Below are 26,168 nucleotides of genomic sequence, written 5' to 3'. Positions count from 1 at the left end.
ATGATCCCCGAATGTCCACGCGCCGGGGACTCGAGGAGCCGGAGCCGCGTCCAGCACCGCCCGGCAGCAGAAGCGAGCCGTGGCCGCGGCGCCAGCGGCTTGTTGTCCGATATCCAAACCACCATCAGCAGCGACGCTTTCACCGACCACTACACCCTCATCCCGGGGAAGGAGCTCGGAAGGTAGGACCGACTGGTTCTAATCACTTCATGCCCTTTGGCTTCAAGTTATACCAAGAACATGTACTGAAGCCCCGTGCTTCTATTCTATTAACCTGGAGAACATGTACTGAAGCCCCGTGCTTCTATTCTATTAACCTGGAGAACATGTACTGAAGCCCCGTGCTTCTATTCTATTAACCTGGAGAACATGTACTGAAGCCCCGTGCTTCTATTCTATTAACCTGGAGAACATGTACTGAAGCCCCGTGCTTCTATTCTATTAACCTGGAGAACATGTACTGAAGCCCCGTGCTTCTATTCTATTAACCTGGAGAACATGTACTGAAGCCCCGTGCTTCTATTCTATTAACCTGGAGAACATGTACTGAAGCCCCGTGCTTCTATTCTATTAACCTGGAGAACATGTACTGAAGCCCCGTGCTTCTATTCTATTAACCTGGAGAACATGTACTGAAGCCCCGTGCTTCTATTCTATTAACCTGGAGAACATGTACTGAAGCCCCGTGCTTCTATTCTATTAACCTGGAGAACATGTACTGAAGCCCTGCTCCTTATGCCTCACTGCGCGTGTTTTAACCCCGTAGGTTACCGAGTTAATTACGGATGTTGTTAGGTTGTCAGGTTTTCTGAAAAATATGATATCTCTTTGTATCACCTTCATAATATAATACTCTCAACAGCCATACATATGAAAAGCTTCTCCAAGTTGTTTACTAAAATGTATAAATCAGGCTTTGAATGAAATCTGAACAAACCACCAGAACTGCATGCAATCTATTTTAGTGTCCATTAATTAATAAGTCGATCATCAGCTGTTAAAAATATCAGTCAATTATTATTTAAAACATTTGCTTCTTAAATGTAACCTGCTGCAAGGTTGCCAATGGCAACCATTTTGAGAATTTGGCAACCAAGTCTTACGCTATGAAAATGTTGTGTTTTTAAACATGCAAATTAGGTATTTTCTATTTGTAACTTTTGGGGAATTTAGGAGAAATCTACAGACGAAAACAGACAAAGTAGTAACATATATTTTCTTTACACTAGTCTGTAAGAAGACGTGTTATAGGAGCAAAATAATAATATGTTATTGTTGTTTACTTGTAGCCCGGTCGCTGAGCACAGCTGGCTACTAAAGGCATAGAATCGCCGTTGAAACAGCATTTTCTTCATTAAAAAGGGATCGAGCCAAGGAGCGCCACAAGGGGACGAACAGTTAGCCAATCGGTGCTTGCCGCTGCCAGCCGTGCGAGGGGAACCAAAGAGTAATAATAAGAAAAGTGTCTGCTCTAAACCGATTACAGGTGTAATTTATGGACACTTATTATCGAGCGCTGCTGTGCGGCCACAAGATGTCGTGCTGACATTCTTCACGACTTGTTGTCCGTCTCTGTTGGCGTGTCCCTCTTTTCCTCTCCAGCCATCCTCAGCTGTGTCCCTACGTCTTAGGACACTCACACAAATCACTCTTTAGCAAGTCACTAATCTAAAACATTCTACTCAAATCCCCCGACACCTGTGGACCACTCAACGGCCCCTTGTCAGCGATTGGGCTGCTGAATAATAGTTTTACATTTGATACGACCTCCTCGATTGAAACATATCTGTAAATATTGTCTCTTTGAACTCGCTCCGCTCTACTCCAAAAACACCGGCTCAAAAGGTCGCAGTGCTAACTTCAGTTTTGATTCAAAGGCATCATCAGTATGACGGGATATTACTTTGATGTCCAGCTGTTTGTGGGATGAGCATTTTGTGATTGTTTTCCAGCTGTGTCATTGAACACAACTTTAAGAATAAACACATTGTCTCCAGATCAGAAAAACACATTAGCTGATTTGTCCTTGACACTTGACTCGAGTCAAATCCAGCCCATAGTATGAGAGCACTGGACTCTTTGGAACAGCTAACATTTCACAGGATTTCTTCAAAGTTAATGAGCAGAGGGAATGCCCTCCATCCTGCTGGCTAAACTGATCTGGGATCTAGAGTCACAAGGCCAATCCCCGTTGATTAGAACAAGCTTTTACCTCCACTAACAACCCGCAGAGTGACTAGAGTCACATTGAATAGTTTTAAAAAAATAAAGCTAAGTGTGTGTGTGGGGGGGGGGCATTGCATTGCATGACCTGACATTGTGACTGAGATTAGCTGCCACAGGACAACATGAAAGGTTACATTAATCTGCAGTACCAGTCTGATTGCAGTGGGCAGATCAGCTGACACAAGTTCTTGTGCAATAAGGTTACCTTGGATCAAGCGTGGTATCTTTCTCCCTCTTGCATAATATTTCTATATGATATGAATGAAGGTGTGTTTATCACTGGTGCTGTCCAGACTCTGGCTGCATAGATGGCCAGTTATTGACAGCGTTCTGGTTTCATGTCTGGCTGGCGTCATGTCTGACAGTGCTCTTGATGGTGCTGGTTTGACTGTATCTTCCATCAAAACTGTTGAGAGCTCTGCACTGCGGCTTGAGACATCAGTCTACCATCAGTCTACCATCGGTTTAACATCAGTCTACCATCAGTCTACCAACAGTTTACCATCAGTCTACCATCGGTTTAACATCAGTCTACCATCAGTCTACCAACAGTTTACCATCAGTCTACCATCGGTTTAACATCAGTCTACCAACAGTTTACCATCAGTCTACCATCGGTTTAACATCAGTCTACCAACAGTTTACCATCAGTCTACCATCAGTCTACCAACAGTTTAACATCAGTCTACCATCAATCTACCATCAGTTTAACATCAGTCTACCATCAGTCTAACATCAGTCTACCAACAGTTTACCATCAGTCTACCATCAGTTTAACATCAGTCTACCATCAGTCTACCAACAGTTTAACATCAGTCTACCATCAGTTTACCAACAGTCTACCAACAGTCTACCATCAGTTTAACATCAGTCTACCATCAGTCTAACATCAGTCTACCAACAGTTTACCATCAGTCTACCATCAGTTTAACATCAGTCTACCATCAGTCTACCAACAGTTTAACATCAGTCTACCATCAGTTTACCAACAGTCTACCATCAGTTTAACATCAGTCTACCATCAGTCTACCATCAGTTTAACATCAGTCTACCATCAGTCTACCATCAGTTTAACACCAGTCTACCATCAGTCTACCATCAGTCTACCATCAGTTTAACATCAGTCTACCATCAGTCTACCATCAGTTTACCATCAGTCTACCATCAGTTTAACATCAGTCTACCATCAGTTTAACATCAGTCTACCATCAGTTTACCAACAGTCTACCAACAGTCTACCATCAGTTTAACATCAGTCTACCATCAGTCTACCAACAGTTTAACATCAGTCTACCATCAGTTTACCAACAGTCTACCAACAGTCTACCATCAGTTTAACATCAGTCTACCATCAGTCTACCATCAGTTTAACATCAGTCTACCATCAGTCTACCATCAGTTTAACATCAGTCTACCATCAGTCTACCATCAGTTTAACATCAGTCTACCATCAGTTTACCATCAGTCTACCATCAGTTTAACATCAGTCTACCATCAGTTTAACATCAGTCTACCAACAGTTTACCATCAGTCTACCATCAGTCTACCAACAGTTTAACATCAGTCTACCATCAGTTTAACATCAGTCTACCATCAGTCTACCATCAGTTTACCATCAGTCTACCATCAGTTTAACATCAGTCTACCATCAGTTTAACATCAGTCTACCATCAGTTTAACATCAGTCTACCAACAGTTTACCATCAGTCTACCATCAGTCTACCAACAGTTTAACATCAGTCTACCATCAGTCTAACATCAGTCTACCATCAATCTACCATCAGTTTACCATCAGTCTACCATCAGTTTAACATCAGTCTACCATCAGTCTACCATCAGTCTACCATCAGTCTACCATCAGTTTACCATCAGTCTACCAACAGTTTAATATCAGTCTACCATCAGTCTACCATCAGTCTACCATCAGTCTACCATCAGTCTACCATCAGTTTAACATCAGTCTACCATCAGTTTACCATCAGTCTACCAACATTTTACTCTTCCAAATTGTGATATTTTTTTATATGAACCCGATTCATTTTCAGCCCTAATAAAGGCTCATGAGGCTGTCTACAATAGGTTAAAGGAATACAGCTAATGATTATTTTCATTATAAATTTGATCCGTCAGTATATTTTTGACTACAAGGTGGAAAAAACATCCAGCAGTTTCCAAGAGACCATGTCAGTGGAAAACTCAAAGACTCTAAATTAATGACGTTTAACAAGGCTCAACACTCACTTTGAAAATCCTGTCAACCAGACTCCAGCTTTTGGTTGCTGAAACTGAAAATATGGTTGCCATGTTTGGTCACTCTATATATATATATATATATATATATATATATATATATATATATATATATATTATAATAATAATAATAATAATAATAATTATTATTATTATTATTATTATTATTATTTTTTTTTTTTACATTTTTGTATTCGCTTTACAGAATTTGTTGTTATTCAGACTAAGATTTCCACCTTCAATGCTCTGCAAAACACCAGGAGAGCCACCACAGATCAGTTGGCCCTTCTCGGACTGTGGGTCCCTCAAGAGACACCAGCATCAGCTGGTACTCTACAGCTAACCCTTTAATGTACAGCTTAAGAGGGGGAGCCAACACCAAGGACAGTCTCGGTCAGTCCCCCGGTTGAGCCTTGAACTCCGCGGTGTAATTCCATTCATTCTTACGGATTACCCCGCCCCCTCACATAGTTTGTTGTTTTTACCTGGATTATAAATATCATTAGCGTATGGAAATTATTGTTTTTATTTTTCTGCATTCAGCTGAGATGTAATCTGCTCAGGTTGTGTGGGAGGTCTGGTCCAGTTGGGCCTTCGGGCTGTATCCTGAAACAAGCGCAGAACATTCTGTCTGTAGCGGCGGCGTTCTGGCAGCGCGTGTGTGCACAAAGTGTGTGAGGTGTGATGTGCTGGTTGGCTAAAAGCCGTCAAGAACGGCTCCACGACCACTTTACTCAGGAAAAGTTTAATCAAACTGAGTCAGTGCTGAGCTGAAGTCGGTTAGCTGAAGTACTCTGCCTCACCTGGAAACGGTCACTCTTTAGGAACATCCAGTACCGGGAGCGTTATTCTGAGGAACAGCTTCTAAATGTGAGAGGCTGTTCAGGTCTCTCTCTCTTTCTCTTGCATTTATTCCATCCATTTTTCAAAATGTTTCATCCTTACTTAACAAAAAAGTCCAGTATTTAGCTCCCATGCTGTCAAGCAGAGATGAGCAGGACGTCCTCACATTGGAGAGATGTTTATGCATTTTTTTTCATATTTGTCAAAGAAAAGGTGTTTGCAGACTATTTTCAGTTAACTAAAAAGGATGACAAGTTGGTGCTTTAAAACGGTTGCTGTTTGACCCCCACTAGCTGGACACTTTTCACATTTAGGAGTTGAAGTAGGCTGAGGATGGTGGGAGGTTTAAGGTAATACCCTCCAATAGGTCTCTGCAGTGGGAGTCCCAGATGGCCCACAGCCAAGCTCCTTTAGAGACTACGACAATGGAGAAGCAGTCATTGAATTCCATATGGTTAAGACCCAAAGCTTTTTGCATGAGGGGTCTTAGTGACATAAATGGCCACTCTCTTGTTAGCCCATATGGTGCTGGCAGAGCTCTTTAGTGATTGCTACTGACATGTCACACTAGCAGCCAACCTCATACCTATGGAAATTTGCTCATTGCTTTCATTTTAGTTTGATTTTTACATTTGACAGTAAAAATCAAATCAACTCTCGACTATGAAAAACAAAATGGTTAATAACATTGTTTGTTTTTTAACCGCATACCCTGCTTTATGGTCTATTTGACTCTAAATGGACCATAATGTACTAAATGAACATCACGCTGACGCACCATCACGCAGGCTTGAAACTAGAGATTGAGACAATAAACTCATGTTTACAATGTTTACTGAAGGAATAAATCAAGAGAAGTAGAGTCATTTATATAGACTTCTATACAACCAGAGGAGTCACCCCCTGGTGGTCAGGAGAGAGAATGCAGCTTTAAGACTCTTCAGCATCTGCTCCACTCTGCAGTAACAGAGGTTGCCGCCTGGTGAAGACCTACAGTACTTGCGTCTCCCTGTGGAAGCCAATAGGGATAGAGAACAGATCAGTGTCTTCCTCTCAGGACTCAGTTGGGCTTACCCTGCCCACAGTATGTGTCACTGTCTCTGACATCAGTGGCAGGTTTAACAACAGGAGGATGCCCTGGTGTGCCCAGCACATGGGGGGATCTGTTGATGTCCAGTGGGAGGGTTTGGCCCCGAGCCAGTGGAGATCTTTATTTCATTAAATGGCAACCTGCCTCAGAGCCCAGATAGGAGACCACAAACCGCCCCCACAGCCTGCTTCAGAACACTGATGCACTGAGACCACTGACAGCTCATACTTTGTTGTGGGAAGAAGCACATTGCGAGAGCATGGGACACATGGATTGTCCATCAAAGATGAAGACAAGGAATGGCATCCCTAGGCCAACCACAGCATATCAGCTAGACTTTAATTGCATCACAAAAACCCTCAGTGTCAGCTGGTTAGGAGGTATTATTCATGTTTCTATAAAAACACATCACCACTCTAATACAGCCTAGCCTCGCTCCTTTGCTTTGTGTTATCTATTTGGGCTACTTCATATTAGTTTCATGAACAGACCAAATGGAGGACACCTGTTACTTGGTCCAGATGAGCTTGTCACCTCTCAGTCTGACAGTCGTATCGTCGAGGCCCAAAGCACAACGCCCAACTCATCTGTTACCAAAAACAGGCTCTTCGGTCATGATGGTGTGTGTCTGAAATATGAAGTTCAGGACAGAAAGCTTCTCCTCTGGTTACTGCACACACACACACACACACACACACAGCCGTCTCTTTCAGGGTGTAGTCTGTGAATGGGGCTGCTGGCTTTGGAAATGTGCTGAGGCTGCTTTAGAAAAGGCTGTGGTGGCCCAGTATGGTTTCTAAAGAGCTGGCCCAGACCCCCCAAACTAAACATGGCCACGCCCACACACACACACACACACACACCGCTGTCAGGGGTCTTTGAGCCAACGTGACCTAGAAAAGGATACTGAAATATGACAAGTGAAACATTGAAATGCATTAACGACCTTGTGAGAGAAAGAGCACTCAACCCGCCACAGCACCATGGGTCAAACAGGCTTCAATACATGTTCCACTAGCTGTCCCAGCACATCAGTAGACACATTGATTTGTGGGACAATGTTGAAAGGAAAAATCTATTCTCATTATGATCATCAGTATTCTGTGAAAAGTCCTCTCCACTTTTACCAGCATTGGTGGAATTTCATGAAATTTAAAAAGATGTATATTCCAGAAAGTCAAAGTCAAGAAATTTGATCTGCTGTCCCAAACAGTGTCACTTTAGTTTGTGTCCAGAAACCATCTCTTGATCTGATTGGATTGACAAGGCAGTGAAAAAAATGAGGACATGTTTTAATATAGTTATACACTCATTGTAAATAATTCAAAATACGCAGTATTGTACCAAATGTCCCCGTGTATGCTTTTATATTTCAAACATGTCATACCTACATTTAAAAGCTGTGAAAGTTGAGTTTAATGTGTTGTGTCATATTTTTTCGAAGTTATGTTATTTGACTGATATTGCCAGTGATGGGATGTGATAGGATGTTATCTTTACCGATTCCATTGTTGATTCTGCTCATTGTTTCCTGATGCATTGTCAGGTGGAAGAAGAGGCCAGGTGAATCTTTACTTGTAGTCTTTACTGTATGCCAACTGTATCCAAAATAATAAAGACATAAAAAAGTGCCATCATTTACTAAATGAACATCACGCTGTATTGAAGAAGACTTTAAACTAGAGATTGAGACCATAAACTCATGTTTACAATGTTTACTGAGGGAATAAATCAAGAGAAGTAGAGTCATTTATATAGACTTCTATACAACCAGAGGAGTCGCCCCCTGGTGGTCAGGAGAGAGAATGCAGCATTAACACATGAAGCATAGACTTCTATACAACCAGAGGAGTCGCCCCCTGGTGGTCAGTAGAGAGAATGCAGCTTTAACACATGAAGCATAGACTTCTATACAACTAGAGGAGTCGCCCCCTGGTGGTCAGGAGAGAGAATGCAGCTTTAACACATGATGCTTAGACTTCTATACAACCAGAGGAGTCGCCCCCTGGTGGACAGTAGAGAGAATGCAGGTTTTGAAACCCTTCTTGGTCCAGTTCCAGTCCCAGACCTGCCTACAGAACCCCCATTCATCTTGAATTTCTTCTTCATGGAGTCGGTCGCGGTGAAACTCACATTAAATGATATCATTATAACATTAATGCAGTTATATTTGCTCCACATTCCAGTTCAACTTGACACATTTCTAGGCTGAATCTAGTTACATTATGTATTGTTTTCATATACACCCACACTGAGCCATAAAGATGGTGGTAAACCTTGTCATTAGTCCACGGTCCACACGAGTACCGAACCCTGAGGAGATCCGTACAGATCACAGAGCGACGTGGTCCATTACACCACTAGTGTCGACAGATGAACGCTGTAATCTTTCCGTTTCATGTTTCATGTTTTATTTTATTATTCGGCACCATCTCGTGGTGAAGTTGCAGATTGCAACCGACTGAAACTTCTGCCGTGTGCTGAGCGTGTAGGAGAACTGTGGAAACCGGCCCCAATTGGTGAACGTTCCTATATAGAGACAGTTTTTGGTTTTATCCATTGTCCACCTTTTTAATATGATTTAAGTATGAAGCAATTTCAACTTGTAAAATGAATCAAGGATTAGTCATTTTTGTGGGAACAAATCTTTGCTTTTGCAATGCACTTGTTCTCATTAATTTTGAAGCTGGAGAAAGCAGTCGCACCACCTCTGCTATCAGAAGACATGTCTCAATGTTGTAATCTAGCTCCCAGCTGCATCGGCCCCATGACTCTCACATGAGGCCCGCTGAGCATGAAGCTGCTCGTCATGCGGCGTACCCTGATACATGTCCTTAGTGGCAACCACAAAGTCTTCTTCATTGAGATCCAAACTCATGGTTTATTAAAGAATGATGGGAATTATTCTCATTCTTAGATAAGACAGCTAGTCCCAAATAGAACTAATGTTTGAACTATCCCAGGAGCCAGGAGTTGAATTGGGATTCATCACGTAGATTTTTTCTTTGATACACAAGCTCTATTTTGATGCTTTTGTACTGTGGCAATTTATATCTGACAACTTATTTGCATTTAAAGTACACACCTTAATGTGGACCACCAACAACTTTCAGGATTAAAATGAGCTCCACCTCCCACATCTGCAACATTAAGGATATAAACATCTTCATGCATCAAAGGTTATAATCCCGTAACATTGAATATATAATTCTACGGAATGAACTTTTACTTTTGGTACTTTAAGTACACTTTGATGCTAATACTTTTGTAGTAACATTTTGAATGCTGGACTTTTATTGGAATTTTTACACTGTGGTATTAATCTACTTTTACTCAAGTTATTCCACCACTGTATGTTATCCCGATTTTATTACAATAATAAAAGGGTTTTCATTCACACACTTTTCAGACACAGTTCAAGCCGTGTAGACTATTTACCTCTTCATCACCTGCTGCTACCTGTCTCTTTCCACCGGCATTATATGAAACCCATTATGTTTTCTGTTGAGCTTCACAGCATTTCATTTTATATTTGGTTCTCCACTCGAAACAGTCCTGACTTTAGCCACCGACAAAAGGACCCGGCGACGCTGGCCTTGAAGAGCTAAGACATGTAAAAGCTTTCATGAGTGGGATATTTACTGACATATTGAATGTGGGAGAGCAAAACTGTTCAATATTTTAAGCCTTGGACCTCATTTCAGGCATCTAACCCAAAAACTAATAAAATGAAACACTGACTCCGAGACGAGGGAGCCTGAAATGCGGACTCTTTTTCCAGAAGCTAGGACTCATTCTTGTACCACTATGTTTCCAAGGTTGTGTAGCCCCCCCCCTCAGTTGCTGTTCTAGTCAGGGGCCTCATACCCTACTCCTGTTGCATGGGAGGTGCACTGAAAAGGGGTCTACTCAAATTCTCACTATACTGTTGGTGTGGACTCAACTCCCATGCATTTATATGAATATATATATCCCTGGTTAAACCCCTCGTGTACTTTATAAATATAGCAGGTTGCTAACACTGGAATTACACCAAGACACAGGGGATTAACACACATGAACATTTATTCCAACACAAAACAATACTTCAAGGGTAACAGGAAACCCACAATAATACCCCGGCGTTAACAGTCCGTTCTAGGGTACCCTATACTGGCGCGCTTGTTGGAGCTCATGTAAATCCTCCTCATCTGCGGGGTCAGTACTCACGGTCCCCCAGGTGAGTGATGGATGCAGTCCTAGTAGAAACCCTGGTGTCCAGCTGGAAGCGCGATGATCACAGGAAACTCCGTCCTGCCTCCCTTCTTCTCGCCGGCTGCGCTGTCCTCTGCGAACGACTCGCGAGTTAGCCGCTAGCTGGTCCGCTGCACTCCGACCGTGCTTTCCACCCGGCTCACTGTCCTCCATGTAGCTGCTCCTCGACGCCAATCACAAACCCTCCGCTCGCACTCACCCTCACCATAACACACCTGTTCTCCCACTCCGAACCCCCTGGAACTCTAGCTCCACCTCTCCCTTTATCTTCACTCACCTCCCTCCTTCTTCTGATTCTGATTCCCCATCCTGTGAACACCTGAACCAGCCCACAAAAGTCTGAACACAACATAACTGATAACAGGAAGGACCACAACACACATGTTACAAAATTAGCAGGGCTCTACAGTTGGATTAACGATGACATGGCAACCATATCGTAAGGGTATTTATAAATCCTCAGTTGCCCTTTTCTGCCCTGATGACGTCTCTTTTTCATCTGAGCTTCATCCTTCCAGTTTTTTTTGACTCATTTTCACAGCTTGGCTACAATGTTAAAAATACTGTATCATCCTGAATGTAAAAGGGTTCCCACTAGCTAAAAGTCTGCTCAGATCCGTAGAGGATAACCGGAGCTTAGAGTCAGGGTGATGTCGTTGACCCTTTGGGAAAGGGTTGTGATCTGGTTCTCTCAAACATCAAATCAACATGGAACAATGGCGTTGTGTCCAGCAGACAGCAGACTGGCCAAACATTTGTTGGAACTTAACGCTATTTACCTTTGGTTCCCCTTATACCGAGAAAAATATCCATACCAGATCGATGTAGTTTCTATGTTTTCTATTTCTTAGATCTACTCTTTCTGCATCTGGAGAAACCAGAATCGTTGCTTCTGACAACTTGTAAGACATCTTTTTTTTAATTTCTTTTTTTACTAATAGTTTATTTTCCACCTACATTCATGTCAGGTCACACAATTAATCCCAGCCACCTTTTTAAAAGAAGAAGGGGAAGCCTTGCCTGTGGATTGGTAAGGTCAGCCAGGGTGCTGCTGCTGATTATTGGAGCATTGGCTGCCAACGGTAGCCAGAGGGGAAGTCACAATGTGGGCTTGTCATCTCAATCACCGGCTACATTTCAGAGGATTTCCCCTGGGCAGCCTGCACATGTGCACGCATTGAACACCTTCCAGCCAGAAATAAAACTGGGTCAGGCCAGGCAGTAGTGGTGGAGAGAGAAAAGAGAAACGGTGCCAACAACATCCACTCAATGTTCTGAACTCAGAAATAACCCCAAATACACTTTGTATCTGTGAAGCTGTGTTTCAGAACAAACTCAGTCTTCCAGCAATAACCCTACCAGTGTTATCCAGTGCAACAGATTCAGTTATAATAATAATAATCTACTTATTATACCACTCACGGTTTGGATCGCACCACGGGTCAGATGTACTAAGTGTAAAATGCAGTGTTGCATTGTGGGATTTATAAATGAGTGCATAAACCATTGGTATAAGGATATTTGTCATGGACTCAATGTACGTCTTGATAGGGGATTTACTGTATTACTGAAAGTCTCTTTTCCGTAGTTCCATTTCAGTGTGGATCAAAGCGTAATTTCCTAATTATAAAAGTCACATAAACTCATTTGACCAACCAGAGTCCAAATTCAGAAGACAAATCTGTGGTGGCTCCATCAGAAGATGGTAAACGTCTGGCCAGGATGTTGGAGCTCGGTTTACATCCCGACCTAAACATGGCCTCACAGTACTGATGCTCCTCTTCTCTTCCAGGGGGAAGTTTGCTGTGGTCAGAAAGTGTGTGGAGAAATGCACGGGCCACGAGTACGCCGCAAAGTTCATGAGGAAAAGACGGAAAGGCCAAGACTGCCGGATGGAGATCATCCACGAGATCGCAGTGCTGGAGCTGGCCACAGCCAGCCATCGGGTGGTCAACCTCCACCAGGTCTACGAGATGGCTTCTGAGATGGTGCTGGTCCTGGAGTTGTGAGTATCCAACCTGCACAGGTTGTGTTTCAGAAACTAAATGTTCTCAGTTAACATGTTTTCCTCTGCAGCAGTGAGTGTATTCATGGAGAGAGTGTAGCTACAACATCAACAGAACCAGGAGTGGGGGACTTCATATGAGATGAAAACAAATATGATATAATCAGACATCAAAGGATAATACGCTGTCCAAACAATTAGGAATAATGTTCAAATATTATAGTGTTGGAATTATATTATACAGTACTTTACATACAGTTGGCATTTGTGACCCATAAGTCTAGAGTGAGTAGGAAAAGAAATGATGAACACGCTCATTAATAAGTTATACTAGTGAAAGGTAAAGTAAGACGGTTATTGCTGCCCAAGCTGAAGCTACACCCAGAGTGGACAAAGTGATGCTGCGGATGTATAAAGATGTATTGCATGCGCTCCATTAATGATCACAGCACTGTCCTGTCACAATGATTTAGGAGTGACGAGGATGCTGCTTTTCGGGCTGTTGACGTGTGTTGAAAATGCGCCAGCTTTGTGACAGCAGAATACTCAAAGTTAAGTTAAATCCAAAGATTACTCATAAGTACTGCAGGGATTTTCTTTGGGCACCGGTTCCCTCAACGAGGAGCTGACGGGAGTTCTTCATTGAACAATTGCAGAAAATAAGCTCTGTAGATGACCTTCACAAACAAACATTCTGATTTTGAAGCGTAAACGCAGTAAAAAGCTACCACGGTCACATGACTTCAGGTCTCTATCACTAAGCTAAAGGAGGACTAGTGTTCTAGTGAGGATGCTTAGTCCTCTCATTTAGACTCTTGTTAGCAACCGCATTTTCTAAGACTCATAAAAAGCTTCAAGAATTATTGGTGACGTATGTAATGTCGTAGAACAAACAGGTTGTAGGACTCCTTCCTGAGCACTCTCTTGCTGGACGTAAAGTAAAAAGCTGTAACCCTGAGCGGTTCACACAGCCATGTATGAGCTGGATGCAGATTGGCCTGACCCTGAACATAGAGAACCTACAGGAAGTAAACATGTGAGGGACAGGCCCCATGGTCCGAGCTGTTTTAGTCCTGTAGAGCTCCAGGCCACACTTTAATGCTTCAGCAAACACCAGCTATTCCAACAATGGGCCTTGCATGTGTCCTCTTGAGCATCTATCTATATATATATATATATATATATATATATATATATATATATATATATATATATATATATATATATATATATATATATATATATATATATATATATATATATATATATATATATACTGTGTGTGTGTGGCACACCAGTCTGATGAAGAAGGTCCCTCTCACTTTCCTCTCTCTCTCTCTCTCTTCCTGGCCTCGTCTCTCCCTCCACATGCCCTATTGGATTTTGCCTGCGTCCCTCACCATAGTGACACTCAGAACCCCCACTGCACACACACACACACACACACACACTGGCAGATGAGAGTCTGTGTTGAGTAGAGGCTATTGACACACTGTGGATCAGCAGTGGCTCATGAACTCTGCACAGACAGACAGTGACAGCTGATGCCTCCACCAGTGTTCTCATGCCAGACCTTATACAGCTGCTGGTTCTGGGTGTACGTAGTTGGCCCGCTGTGAGTTCCCCTTCAATGTTTTCTTTAAATGATTTTCTCCATGTTCCTTAAAGGAAGGGTGTTATCACCCTGTAGCTTCAGTGGTGTATCTCATGTATTAAAATCCAAACATTACGATTCAGGTTGAGGTGCATATGTGTGAGTGTCAAGAAAAGCTCTTTCCCACGTGAGCTGTCTCCATGTAAACGTGTGACGTACAGTAACGCTCACACACACGCTGACGTTACAGCCACACGATAACGCAAACAAACTCCCGGGTCGATGCGGACCAGCGCGCCCTGTGTACTATGAGGTCTATAGCATACTTTAAAGGTAAGGTTGGTACTCTTCTTTCAAAACATTTGAGATATGACATCCCAACAGCAATCAATGACTCAAACAGGACAGGAGGGGCTACCTACCTGTGTTTACTCTTTGCACGTCACTGCAGTGTTGCACACGCTGCTAGTTGAGCACTAACGGAAGCATTGTGGTCGTTTAATGATCATTTTGGGGGAGTGGCTTTTGGAGCACCTTTCATTGGAAAAGAGTTGGAAACACTGGGCTCCCTCAAGAGTACCAACCCTGCCTTTTAAACTGATATGTGTTCGGTGGCGCAAATAGTTTATTTTGCCGCTCCATTCTTTGCCGCTTCATCTCGATCATTCATGATTCATCGCTCTCCTCAAAGCCACCAGACTCCATAAATATACGATTGTGGCATATGAGCTGAACGGTGTAAATCGGCAGCTGATCCATGGGTACGTCTCCACTTCTACTTCTCTACTTGTTTCATCACCACGGTCAGCCCGAGTTGCCCCTGTGGTTGCATGGAGAGAGACATGGACATGGAGACTGAGAGAGGCTGCCAGTGTTTTACAGGATTAGGTGCCGTCAGCAGCACATGCCACACAATGCAATCTGTCCTGTTAAGGAGATCCCATAATTGCCCTTTAAATGCTCCAGTCGCCTCGATCCCTCCCACCCTCGGCCCATAATCCCAATCCCAGCCATTGTTCATAAAAAGGATAATCCCAGAATTAACTGCTCCCCTGTATGAGGATAGTGCTCCCTGTCACGGACACTCACACACCCACAGACCGAGCTACACACACAGAAATACACCACCGTTTGGTTGTGTGTTCTAATGCATTATTAAATTCCCTGGGATCTGAGAAAGTTATTTCAGGAACGGGCCTAATTGAAGTGAGGAATGTTCAATTCAGTTTATTTATTTTTTGTATAGCCCAATATGTGTATACACAAATGTGTGTTTGTATGAATGTTAATAGCCACATTGCTCACTCACTAATTAGGCAAGTGTAGCAGACAACATACTATGCATGTGTCTCAGAACTCTGTGGCTCTGCTTGCATCGTGTGTGTGTGTGTGTGTGTGTGTGTGTGTGTGTGTGTGTGTGTGTGTGTGTGTGTGTGTGTGTGTGTGTGTGTGTGTGTGTGTGTGTGTGTGTGTGTGTGTGTGTGTGTGTGTGTGTGTGTGTGTGTGTGTGTGTGTGTGTGCGCACGTCAGAGAGAGCATGGGGGATAGATTCATTTATCAAATACACGGAGCATTTTTCTCTGAAAGACTGCAAATCTGGTAACTTTGGTTTATTGGTTGCAAAATAAACAACATAGCGACGGCCACAATCCAAGAAGGCGATGGCAAAATCACTTCTGTCTCTTCAAAACAGTCCACAAAGCAATGGGTGACGTCTCCATGACTACGTCCACTTCCTGTATGCAGTCGCTGGTCTGATAGGTTACTTGGATTCAGTGAGACTCTTGACAAACGTCCTCTAAATGACCTCCATGTTGTTGCTTGAGACAGAGTAAGACTCTAATGACAGGTAAGGCTTGTCACTATGTTCCTTGGACCTTTTATGGGAGTTGCTTTTGAAACGGTATTTCCAAAATGCTCATATTCTCAAACTACACTGAACTTATTGCATACTTCTTCATTTGTGGTACAATCTAGTGGCCTGTGCTACAACACTTTGAATCGCTAGCCCCAGTCTGAGCTCAATATATTAATAGTGTTATATTGATAAGAGTAATAAAGATTTCTAAACATCCAAAGGAATCTTTGATATGAAGATATGAATCATAAGAGGGGAGGCTGTGTGGCTGCGCCATTCAGTGCATGTGAACACACATCTTCTTTCCTTATACATCAGAGAGGAAATAGAGCAGAATGCTTTCATTCTTCCTTTTAAAGGGATGTTGACAACATCGCCCGTCTTTTATCTTGCTGACAGCTGACGGACATTTCAGTGCAGTGGGGCAAGCGGTGATGACGGAGGCCTGACGGAGGAGTAGATGGAGGGAGGAGGGTTCAGATATGCTATGAATAAGGCTTGACCTGGAAAACTATTCATGCTATGATGGGGGGTTGGTGAGGGAAACAGGGAAAGGGGCCAAAGCTTCCAGTTGGGAGTTCATTATGTCAGTAGAGCCGCATGAGCACACGTGACCGGTCAAAGCAAGATCTAAAAAGCACACATCTGTAGTTTAATTTGAATTTTATAAAAAGACCCCCCTCAACAAACGTTACTCAAACAGGAGGATCCCCTGGTCCTGGTCATGCACATGTAGTCTCTTTGTCTCGGCTCTCTTCTGTTGTCCTCTCCTCCACCCGTCCTCTTCTGTTGCTACAGGTCAGATATGAAGCAGAGTATTTAGGTCAGCTGAAGTTTGTGTTTCCTTTTCCCCCTAACTAACCCATCTGAGGTGGAGCGTAACGGGCGGCTGATCACAGCCTCAATCGATCCTTTTCCCACAGCGCTGCGCTAACACTGATCTCATTCATGGCATTAGCCACTGGCCAATCACATGTCCTGCAGGAACCTGACCTCACCGGGCTCCAGAGCCACGGCACACAGACAAGCAGGCCGACCCGCTTTGGTGGTTGTGTTGTCGTGAGGATGACCCATTTAGCGGGGCCTCTTCGAGTGTTTGTTTCAAAGTGAAGGACAGCTCCACCCAGACACATGAGCTACTTCCAGAAACTACTTCTGGAAACTACTTTAGAAGATATGGGAATATCTTGATTACTACTCAACACATTGTATGAATTAAAAAAGACTTTTTTAATCTACATTATTAAGATGTTCACATATCAGCTCTTAGATAGAGCCACTGCATGAATATGCCTAGCTGCTAGCGGGCCCAATATATTCTGTATTCATCCCCAGGGGGGAATTTGGTTGTAGCAGCAGCAAGCAAGGTTAATATTAAGTATGAAAAAATGCACAATATTTACAATACTATAACAAAAAGTCCTTGAGGGTTTAGTCCTGTCCCCCTGTCCAATCATCCAGTGTTGGAGTCTCTCTCACAGCCCTTTATGAACACAGAGGGAATTAGCCACTCATAGCAATGTGATGTTAAACACGGGGGAAAAAAGGTCTTTTTTTTTAGTTTTCGAGCACAAATGCCAAACGCTTGCTGTGTCCAGCTCCAGGAATGTGTGGATGTTGCTTCTTTGCTGCACCACTTCATATTAACTTCCTTTATTCCGTTTTGAAATGCCTGCTGTTATGTTAGTTCTCACAAAGCCAGTGCTCTGCAGACTCCTGCTGAACACACTCAGTGTTTAAGAGATCTCAGTATTTGGTCACGCATGTGAACATGGATTAATGTCACAGTTTAACATTAACCATCACAGTGTGAAATATAGTTTTACTGACAATCGTTCAGTAAAATATGAAATCAGGACATATGCTTCATGCTTTTCGAGTCTCTGATCTCTGATAATGTTTCTTTGTAATCAACCAATCCGTGCTGAAAGACGCAGGAGAGCTGGTAACCATGGCAGCGTCGCTAACGGAGGAAGGTTTAATTCTGTAACATTATGATGCGTTCAGGCTTAGTTCAGTGAAAACGAGTCCTGGCTGAAGGTAAATGATAACGTTCTCATGATGTGTTCACATGTAATCTAGTAAAATGTAGTGTTGCTGATAAACTAGAATAAATCCAGATGTTTTTAAATTGATATTAGAGATGAACTAAGCTGTTTAACTTCCTAACACGCTCTAAGCCGATTAGACTGTGGCTCAGGGGAGAACAGGGTCCTTCAATCAGAGGATCTGTGGTTTGATCCATGTGTCCTTGGGCAAGAAACCTAACCCTGATTTGACCCCCAGGTGTACGAATGTTAGTTAGTCCTGATGATCAGTGTGTGAATGAATGTGAATGATGACATGTATAGTGTTAAAGCACTAAAACACTATTCAATTAAATTCTGTCAATTTTGTATAGCCCAAAATCACAAATTACAAATTTGCCTCAGAGGGCTTTACAATCTGTACACATAGGACATCCCTGACCTTTGACCTCACATCGAATCAGGAAAAACTCACCAAAAATAACCTTTGACAGGGAAAAAAGTGAAGAAACCTTCAGGAGAGCAACAGAGGAGGATCCTTCTTCCCGGATGGACAAATGAATAGATGTCATGTGTACAGATGAACAGCGTTACAGCACATTCAATAAATATGATAGAAATTATGAATAATGAGTAGTAGGCATGGACCATGATCCATGAAACAGAAGGAGGTAGAGAGGAGGGGCTTCAGCAGGGCCATGGCAGGGGGCAGGGCCAATGAGGCAGGAGGCCAGGCCCAGGTCAGGGCCAAGGAACGGGAGGCAGGAAGCAGGGCCAAGGAGACTATAGATGACTATAGCAAAGTAAAAGTATTACATTTAGTATTTTTGACAGTTTACTCATTTTTGGGGCCGTGGCAAAAGAAAATGTCGGGATTGTAGCTGCTATAATTAAACAACAAAGGGATCTGTATCTGGTAATGTGGATAATTGATAATTGGCAATTAGAATTGGAGGCAAGTTGATGATGGCCGTGCCTGTTCGCTGTTGGGATCTTGTTCCCATTTGAAGCGGGTCGGTTGCTCGGCCACCGAGAGACATGGCAAAGTTGGTTTACAAAAACTGCACCGATACGGCCGACGAAAGCACAAAACCCTCGACGAGGCGACGTGTGAGCACTGCAGGAGTCTAGAGTGACACCTTGTGGTAGAAGTACAGTACTCACACCGCTTTGAAGCATACAGGTAACTCTAGTAACTACAAGGACAACTGTCACATGACTCGGATCCACATCCAAATTGAATGGGCTCTCCCTCAGTCCGTGCCCTTCTATCTGCATGTGCATGTGCATGTTCTGTAATCCTGATGACAAACAAACAAACCAAACCGAAGACATGCCCTCCGGCTTCGTCCTGTACAGCAGGACCAGGACCCGTTACTAGCACAGGTTCTGCTGACAGTCCTGCTTGGTTCAGCTCTGTGGGGAAAAAGCCCACTCTTAATCCAGAGGTGTTGGCTAACTACAGACCGATCTCTAACCTTCCCTTCCTCTCTAAGATCCTTGAGAAAGTAGTCGCAAGTCAGTTGTGTGACTTTCTACATCAGAATAGTTTATTTGAGGAGTTTCAGTCAGGATTTAGAAAACAGCACAGTACAGAGACAGCACTGGTGAACATTGACCTCCTAATTGCATCAGATAAAGGACTTAACTCTGAACTTGTTTTGTTAGACCTTAGTGCTGATAAAGGACTCATCTCTGAACTAGTTTTGTTAGACCTTAGTGCTGATAAAGGACTCATCTCTGTACTGGTCTTGTTAGACCTTAGTGCTGATAAAGGACTAATCTCTGTACTGGTCTTGTTAGACCTTAGTGCTGATAAAGGACTCATCTCTGTACTGGCCTTGTTAGACCTTAGTGCTGCGTTCAACACCATTGATCATAACATCCTATTACAGAGACTGGATCAGTCGATTGGCATTTCAGGTACCGCACTAAGTTGGTTTAAATCCTATTTATCAGATCGATCTCAGTTTGTATTTGTAAACGATGAAGCCTCAATGACCACCAACGTTAATCACGGAGTTCCACAAGGTTCTGTGCTTGGACCAATTTTATTTACCTTATATATGCTTCCTTTGGGCAACATTATCAGGAAACACTCCATAAACTCTCATTGTTATGCAGATGATACTCAATTATATCTATCGATCAAACCAGAGGAGACCAACCAGCTAGCTAAAATTCAAGAATGTCTTAAAGACATAAAAACATGGATGACCTGCAACTTCCTGATGTTAAACTCAGATAAAACTGAAGTTATTTTACTGTCCCTGAACACCTCAGAGATCAATTATCTGGTGATGTGGTTTCTGTAGATGGCATTGTCCTGGCATCCAACATAACTTTAAAGGATCTCGGCGTTATCTTTGACCGAGACTTGTCCTTTAACTCCACGTGAAGCAAATCTCAAGGATTGCATTTGTTCAACTACGTAACATTTCAAAAATCAGGCACATCTTGTCTCAAAAAGATGCAGAAAAGCTGGTTCACGCGTTTGTTACTTCCAGACTAGATTACTGCAACTCCTTATTATCAGGCTGCTCTAATAAGTCTCTTTAGTCCCTCCAGTTGATCCAGAATGCTGCAGCTTGTGTACTCACAATAACTAAGAAAAGAGATCACATGACTCCTGTATTAGCTGCTCTGCACTGGCTCCCTGTAAAATCAAGAATCACATTTCAAATTCTGAGGAAAAATATTTTAAGGAGCTTATAGTACCATATTGCCCCACTAGAGAGCTGCGCTCACTAAATGCGGGGCTACTTGTGGTTCCTAGGGTCCTAAAAAGTTGGATGGGAGCCAGAGCCTTCAGTTATCAAGCTCCTCTTTTATGGAACCAGCTTCCACTTTCAGTCCAGGAGGCAGACACAGTCACCTCATTTAAGAATAGACTTAAGACTTTCCTCTTTAATAGTGCTTATAGTTAGGGCTGAATCGGGTTTGCCCTGGTCCCGCCCCTAGGTATGCTGCTATAGGCTTATATTCAATTCAATTCAGTTTATTTTGTATAGCCCAATATCACAAATTACAAATTTGCCTCAGAGGGCTTTACAATCTGTACACATACGACATCCCTGTCCCAGGACCTCACATCGAATCAGGAAAAATAACCTTTCACAAAAATAACCTTTCACAGGGAAGGCCGGCTCACCAGGCATCAGACACCTCCAGGTCCAATGGACCCTATGAGACGTGAAGTCACAACGACTCCGGGGAGGAAGCAGAGTTAATAAGGTGCAATGGAGAGATGTACATTCATCCATAGGGAGAGAGAGAAGATGAGATAGGTGCTCAGTGTATCCTAAAACATCCCCCAGCAGCCTATAAGCCTATAGCAGCATATCAAGGGGCTGGACCAGGGCAAACCTGATTCAGCCCTAACTATAAGCACTATCAAACAGGAAAGTCTTAAGTCTATTCTTGAATGAGGTGACTGTGTCTGCCTCCCGGTCTGAAAGTGGAAGCTGGTTCCATAAAAGAGGAGCTTGACAACTGATCCTCCTCTGTTGCTCTCCTGAAGGTTTCTTCCCTTTTTTCCCTGTCAAAGGTTATTTTTGGGGAGTTTTTCCTGATCCGATGTGAGGTCCTGGGACAGGGATTTCGTATGTGTACAGATTGTAAAGCCCTCTGAGGATAATTTGTATTTTGTGATATTGGACTATACAAAATATACTGAATTGAATTGAATTGAATTGGGGACCATGCACCAAGTCTGACATCCAGTGTTTCCCCTCCTCTCTTTTTGGGTTAAAGACCTTTTCTTCTCCCCTTGAAAAACCCAAAACATGCTCACTCCTCTCGCCTAATTCAGCGTACCGTCCCCCCTGAGGGGATGTCTATTCTAGACTGCCCTCCTGTCTTTTTCTGTTCCATCACGCGCCCGGTCTAATTGAGTTTATCTGTGTGAGTTTACCTCAGGACGGGGGCATGAAAGCACCACGCACACATTCACTCACGGGTTAGTGGTTCATTTCCACCACAAAGAGCCCAGTGCTCCACCATGGATTTGTTGAGGTTGGGGACAGGAAACACAGGCTGCAGTTTGAGTTCCCTCTCACAGGCACAGGCTCTGAAAGCCCTGACCTACGTGTTTGTATCTGCCTCTTGCCTGGTGAATGCTGGGATGTGCTTCTAGCCCTGCTTAGGTTAAGCAGAGGGAATGGATGCACTCCAGAAAACCCAGATGATCTAATAATCTTTTCAAGTTGGCAAGGGAAAATTTCTGATCTGATGTACTGTGTCTGTGTGTGTTTCATGTAATGTGTTTATGTAACTTTGTAAATGCTGTTCATTCTGTACACATGACATCTATTGCTTCTGTCCATCCGGGGAGAGGGATCCTCCTCTGTTGCTCTCCTGAAGGGTTCTTCCCTTTTTTCCCTGTCAAAGGTTATTTTTGGGGAGTTTTTCCTGATACGATGTGAGGTCAAAGGTCAGGGATGTCGTATGTGTACAGATTGTAAAGCCCTCTGAGGCAAATTTGTAATTTGTGATATTGGGCTATACAAAATAAACTGAATTGAATTGAATTGTTTGTGTGTGTTTGTGTGTGTGTGTGTGTGTGTGTGTGTGGGGGGGGGGGGGGGTGTGCGTGCGCAGTGCTGCTGGAGGTGAGATCTTCAACCAGTGCGTGTCAGACGAGGAAGACGAGGCCTTCAGTGAGGAGGACGTAAAGAGGCTCATGAGGCAGATCCTGGAGGGAGTGTCCTTTCTCCACCAGAACAATGTAGTCCACCTGGACCTGAAGGTCAGTGGACTTACACAGACATTTCTTGTCCAGGTCTTACATCACTGCTCACATCTCTCCATGATGTCTGAAAGGAGTGTGTTGAGATGAATCCTAATTCATTCCCTCTGACATGAGAGCCCTGACATAATCAGGTGGTCTAGACCAGGGGGAGGCCAGACTTCTCATGCTGAGGCCCTCATGGAGGGAAAACAAGTCTAACATCCTGGGCCATAAGCCACTTTGAGATGTGTACACTGGAATCAGCTGATAGATGACTTCACTCCTGTTGGGAGCAGTGATGGTGGGCCTCGGGCTGAAGAGCTGCTCTCAGGTCAGCTGTAAGTCGTGTAGTGGAGATGCAGCACAGAGGCGATGACCCTTCTCTTGGACCTCAACCTGCTCTGTATATAGAGCAGCACATGTCATGGTGTATCACCCCCCCAGTGGTGCTGATGGAGACCATTGCCTTTCAATAGGCCTCCTGCTGTACTGTACAGTACTGTAATGTACAGTACTGTACTATATAGTAATGTACAGTACTATAATGTACTGTACGGTACTATAATGAACGGTAATGTACTATACTGTAATGTACTGTACGGTGCTGTACGGTACTATAATGTACGGTAATGTACTGTACTATACTGTAATGTACTGTACGGTGCTGTAATGTACGGTACTGTACTATATAGTAATGTACAGTACTATAATGTACGGTACTATAATGAATGGTAATGTACTATACTGTAATGTACTGTACGGTACTATAATGTACGGTAGTGTACTGTACGGTACTGTACTATACTGTAATGTACTGTACGGTGCTGTACGGTACTATAATGTACAGTACGGTACTGTACTATACTACGGTAATGTACTGTACGGTGCTGTACGGTACTATAATGTACGGTACTGTACTGTACTATACTGTAATGTACTGTACGGTGCTGTACTGTAATGCACTGTACAGTACGGTACTGTACGGTACTGTGGTTCAGTGATCAGTGACGTGAACACAGTCACACATGACATTGTGTGTGATATATATATATAACATTTTATTTGAATAAAGAATAATGCAGTGTGTCTGTGTGAGCAAAGTGTTGTAGAGCCCCTCAGAAGACAGAATGTGTCAGAGTTGATCCATCAGAAACAAAAGACGACTCGAGAAGCGTTACGAGTCGACCCTGTAGGATCTTCATGTGTCGTCGTACTCTCTCATTCATGTGTGCTCCCTGTGATGTGCCGTCAGCCTCAGAACATCCTACTGACCAGCAGCTCTCCTCTGGGGGACATCAAGATCGTGGACTTTGGTCTGTCCAGGATGGTGAGCAGCCACCAGGAGCTCAGGGAGATCATGGGGACTCCGGAGTACGTCGGTGAGTTCACTTCTCCCGCTACACTGCACTCCTTTTTGCCCAGATGTTGTGAGTGATGGACTGGTCCGCCTGTGTTCTTGTTTCCAGCTCCTGAGGTTCTGAACTATGAGCCCATAAGCACAGCTACAGATATGTGGTAAGAGGACTCTTCTGTTTCAGGGTCACATGAACATGTCCATCTCTGGCCTCCAGTGGTAGATCACAACGCTCTGTCTTTCTGTGTACTGCCACTGAGTGGAATGGGAATGCTCATAAACCAAAAATAAATAAGATGAATTTAATAATGACATTAATAAATCACCAGAAGGAGTACAATTCATCTTGAGAGTGTGAACCAAACATCTCCTGTAGTTGGTACTCAGAACCACATCAGAGGTTCTCTGGGGACCATGCATGTCAATCCATCATGACCCACTGAAGAAGTAGACCCTGTCTGTCCTGTCATGGCTACAACCATTTGTAAGGAGGTTCTTTTAATGTAAACATCATGTCTCCGTAAAGTTAGCTTCCACATTTCATTGATACATTTCATGATTTCAAGTCATTTCCACCAATAAAACCATCATAACTAGAACATTCATTGTTTTGCAGTGAAAGCATTTCATGACATGATGGAACATGCAGAATTTACGACAACACAAGTATCTGCTCATGAACATGTGTCGAAAGCTCAGAAACATGGACATAGTTCAAACTGTAGTGTAGTGTACATACAGTAGAAGGCACAGGGGGACAGTTGGGGCATATCCATCTTTGCTTTTCAGCAATAAACTCAAACACTGTGACACAAATAGCTGGGAAATGAAGTCATGACAGTCAGATAATAATGTTTATTTGTCCCTATTCATTTGTAATAGCTATTTGTTGCATTGTGAACAAATAGCATTGTGGCCTCTACTGGGGGAAAGCTGTAATCTCATTCATGCATTGTGGATTCTGTGTCCTCCCCCCGGCCGCACCGTGTTCAGGAGCGCTGGTGTTCTGGCCTACGTGATGCTGACGGGGATCTCCCCGTTCCTGGGCGAGAACAAGCAGGAGACCTTCCTCAACATCTCTCAGCTCAACGTGAGCTACAGCGAGGAGGAGCTGCAGCAGCCTGACCGGACCGCCCTGTCCTTCATCCAGACGCTGCTCCGCAAGCAGCCACAGTCAGTGCCCTCCTCAGTCCACCTGCACCCGGGGTCCTTATGGGGAGGGTTGGTAGGGGCGGGCCATCGGCGCTAGTACTCTTGTTGAGTCTCTTATCGGTTCTTTCTGAATATATATTGGGAGAAGAAAAGACAATTCATTCAGGTTGATTCATTATTCTTGTATGTAATCACAGTGTTTCTTGAGACACAAAAAGTACCAAAATCCTTAAAAGTCCATCAAGGATCTCAGTGATCTCTCTTGGACCCGTTAAAGTGAGCGCTGTGCCAGTTCCTCCCAACATGAAACCATGTATTCAACACAGAACACAAGCAGACCTGAACATATCCAGCTATATTTGTGTGTGTGTGTGTGTGTGTGTGTGTGTGCACGTGTGCGTGTGCGTGTGCGTGTGCGTGTTTAGGGATCGGGCCACAGCCGAGCAGTGTCTCAAACACCCCTGGCTTCAGTTCTCAGAGGTTCAGGAACCCCAGACGGCAGTGGAGGAACAGCAGGCATCCAGCTCCACCAGTAGCTCCACCAGTAGCTCCACCAGTAGCCCTGAACCTGCCAGCAGCACAACCACGGCTGAGGAAGAGGACGGGGGGGTCCCGGTGACGGAGGAGCTGATAGTGGTGGCCGCCTACACGCTGGGTCAGTGCCGCCAGTCATCCTCCTCAGAGAAGGAGGCCCTGGCTGCCGAGCAGGAGGCCATCTCCAAGCGCTTCAAGTTCGAGGAGCCTTTCAGTGCGTTGCAGGCGGTCCCTGGGGAGTTCATCTACTGA

General features: G+C 43.6%; 1 protein-coding gene across 1 annotated transcript; it reads left to right on the top strand.

Annotated features, from left to right (window-relative positions):
* Window positions 1-26,168, top strand: stk17a (serine/threonine kinase 17a). Its single transcript, XM_034560384.1, has 7 exons — window positions 1-182; window positions 12,456-12,668; window positions 22,747-22,894; window positions 24,129-24,255; window positions 24,343-24,391; window positions 25,224-25,403; window positions 25,808-26,168. Exons 1-7 carry the CDS (start codon window positions 1-3, stop codon window positions 26,166-26,168), a joined length of 1,260 nt encoding a protein of 419 aa, XP_034416275.1.

Source organism: Cyclopterus lumpus, chromosome 20 (assembly GCF_009769545.1).
Source record: "Cyclopterus lumpus isolate fCycLum1 chromosome 20, fCycLum1.pri, whole genome shotgun sequence".
NCBI lineage: Eukaryota > Metazoa > Chordata > Actinopteri > Perciformes > Cyclopteridae > Cyclopterus > Cyclopterus lumpus.
This window is presented reverse-complemented; position numbering and strand designations above follow the sequence as displayed.